The following is a 2,693-nucleotide window of genomic DNA, read 5'->3' on the forward strand; positions in this document are numbered from 1 at the left end:
ATATATATATATATATATATATATACATTTTTTATTTTTATTTTTTTTAAATGACTAAAATGTAACTTTTAAAATATAACTTTTCTTTGATGAAAAGTTAAAAGAACAGCATTTAATTAAAACATAAATATTTTGTAATATTATAAATGTCTTTACTATCACTTTGGTCAATTTAATATGTCCCTGCTATAAAGTATTACTTTTTTAAAATATCTTACCCCAAACATTTAAATGGTAATGTATCACGGTTTCCACAAAAATATTAAGCACCAGTTTTCAACATTGATAATAATAGGAAATCTTTGTTATTAGACTTTTTAATAAGAGAGACTTTTGACCAAACTTTTGACTGGTGGTGTATTTATCTAAGGCATGTTAATGATAATAGTGTAAACATTGTTTTTGTATTTGACCGTGTAATTCTTAATCAAAGAACTCAGCTCTCCTAGTGAAATACGGGCTTTTTTGGGTCCGTATGCTTAAACCTGCCCTTTTCATATAATTGACTGCAAGCTTGATTCAGATGTCCAATCAATTCAATGCCCAAGCTTTAATACTTAATTATTACCTGAGGCCAGCAAATTGTCCTAATAGTTTACCAAGGGACATAAAGGTAGTGGCTGTGACTGTCACCATGCCTCTGATTTTTTTCGGTGAACTCTCACCAAGGTAGATGGTATGTACATTCAAACCCAACCCTTTGAACAAAGAGCAAATCACATCATATATATATATATATGTATATATATATATATAATCACAACTTTTATATATAATTTATTTACAGTCTAATGCACATACCTGCTCCGAATCCAAATAGGAAGCGTGCTACAAGTATCAACTCAAAGGAGTGTGTAGGTTTGCTAATGTACATGATTACTGTGGCCACAACTGCTATAGCACTATTCAACAGCATGGCTCCTTTTCTGCAAGAAGTACTTATACAGTAAATGAACATCCATTTTTGTTGTGAAAACATTAAAAGGAAGAATAGGGAAAGCAGATGAGGATGGGTGAGATTAACCTTCCCAGGTGACTGGTAAAGTATCTGACAGTAATGGAGCCAATGAGACCTCCAAAAGCGTACAGAGCCACCACAGTAGACCAGATAAAGGTGACAGTCTTCTCTCCTGGAACATCCCCGTAGTGATACGTCCAGCTGCTGTTAATAAAGCTCTGAATGTACTGTGGGAAAACAGATTGGAGACTAATCATCATGGATTGATTCATACCTAGATTTTAAGTATGATACTGAACTGATACTTAAATGGCCTTCTGGTAACACTTTATTTTACAGTGTCCTTGTTACATATGTTACATGTACTTACTATAGTAATAGTAACAGTAAATTTTGCATAATTACAATTAACTAAAAAAAACCTAACTCTACAGTAAGTACACTCTTAATAATAAAGGTTCTTTATTAGCTTCTATGATTCCAAGAACATTTAACATCCACTGAACCTTTTGATTGCACAAAAGGTTATTTATAGTGGAAAAACGTTTCTTTAGATTACTGAAATATTCTTCACACTTGAACAAAAAAAAGGTTCTTTCAAGGTTCTTTGGGAAACCACAAATGTGCCTCTATGGCATAGCTGCGAAAACCCTTTTAAGAGTGTTACTCAGTACATGTATGTACAATTACACTATAGCAAGGACACCTTAAAATAACATACCCTGCTTTCTTAATATAATAACAGGAAAAGAATAAATACAAATTCAAGTGCGCACTGGAGATGGAGAGCTTATTGCTGAGAGATGAAATCCATTTTGAAAAGATCCTCCCACTCCCAGCACAACGATAAAGATAAGTGCTTTCCCACCAACCTGAAATTACAGTCACACTGTTCTTTTACTACATATTTAACATTTCAAGTCAATATACTTTTGATATTTCACATTAAACTATAAAACCAGCACAGAGGGGGTTTCTCTTGCTCTAGAATGACACAGAGCCGTAGCCTATTTTAAGTGAATGAGTAAACTTTGGTTAAGAGTTTAATTCTGCGCTTGGTTAAAAGATATAAAGAAAATAAATGGGTTATTTTACAGAGACATATTATCCAGCAATATACTTAGCTTTACCATTATGGCTATTTTGTTGAAATATAACGAGACAACAATTCTTTAATTCTTCTATAATAATTCAGATTTCATCTCATTTTAAAGATCTGTCAATGTATTTAAATAACATGTTCCTACCAGTTCCTGCAACACGCTCTTCATGCTTTCCTTCTTGTGTCCATGGAGCACCACTGCTTCTCTCCAATAAATACAGTGTCATCTCTGTTAGGCATTTTGATTAATTTTTGACACCGGAATGACTCGTCACATTTTGTCTCCTAAAAGCTTGCTATCTATTTATGTATTTATCTGCATTTGTCCAGATTAAAAAAAAAATGTTTTATTTTAAATGTTTTTGATGCTATCATTTTGTGTAAATACATTTGATAAAAAGACATTTTAATTGAATAAAAAATACCTGATTAAAATAATATAAATTTGATGTAAGTAGCCTAAATTAATATAGACAGAAAGAAACAAATAAATAAAAAACGTACTGTATTGAAAAAAATAAGTAGCCTACTGTATTGAATAGATAAAAATGTAATAAAGTGATTTTCCTAGTATTAATTTTTCACAGTTTAAACTGGGTCTTTCAAGAATATAGGCTATATTGTGTATATATA

At 31.5% G+C, this 2,693-nt stretch overlaps 1 protein-coding gene across 1 annotated transcript; it reads right to left on the reverse strand.

The window, feature by feature from the left end:
- Positions 1-564: 564 nt before the first annotated feature.
- Positions 565-2,229, reverse strand: LOC107683295 (solute carrier family 2, facilitated glucose transporter member 11-like). Its single transcript, XM_016479349.1, has 5 exons — positions 2,206-2,229; positions 1,735-1,830; positions 1,025-1,185; positions 802-926; positions 565-698 (listed from the first exon to the last, which is right to left on the reverse strand). Exons 1-5 carry the CDS (start codon positions 2,227-2,229, stop codon positions 565-567), a joined length of 540 nt encoding a protein of 179 aa, XP_016334835.1.
- Positions 2,230-2,693: the final 464 nt, after the last annotated feature.

Source organism: Sinocyclocheilus anshuiensis, unplaced genomic scaffold, assembly GCF_001515605.1.
Source record: "Sinocyclocheilus anshuiensis isolate Anshui unplaced genomic scaffold, SAMN03320099.WGS_v1.1 C33123538, whole genome shotgun sequence".
Classification (NCBI taxonomy): domain Eukaryota; kingdom Metazoa; phylum Chordata; class Actinopteri; order Cypriniformes; family Cyprinidae; genus Sinocyclocheilus; species Sinocyclocheilus anshuiensis.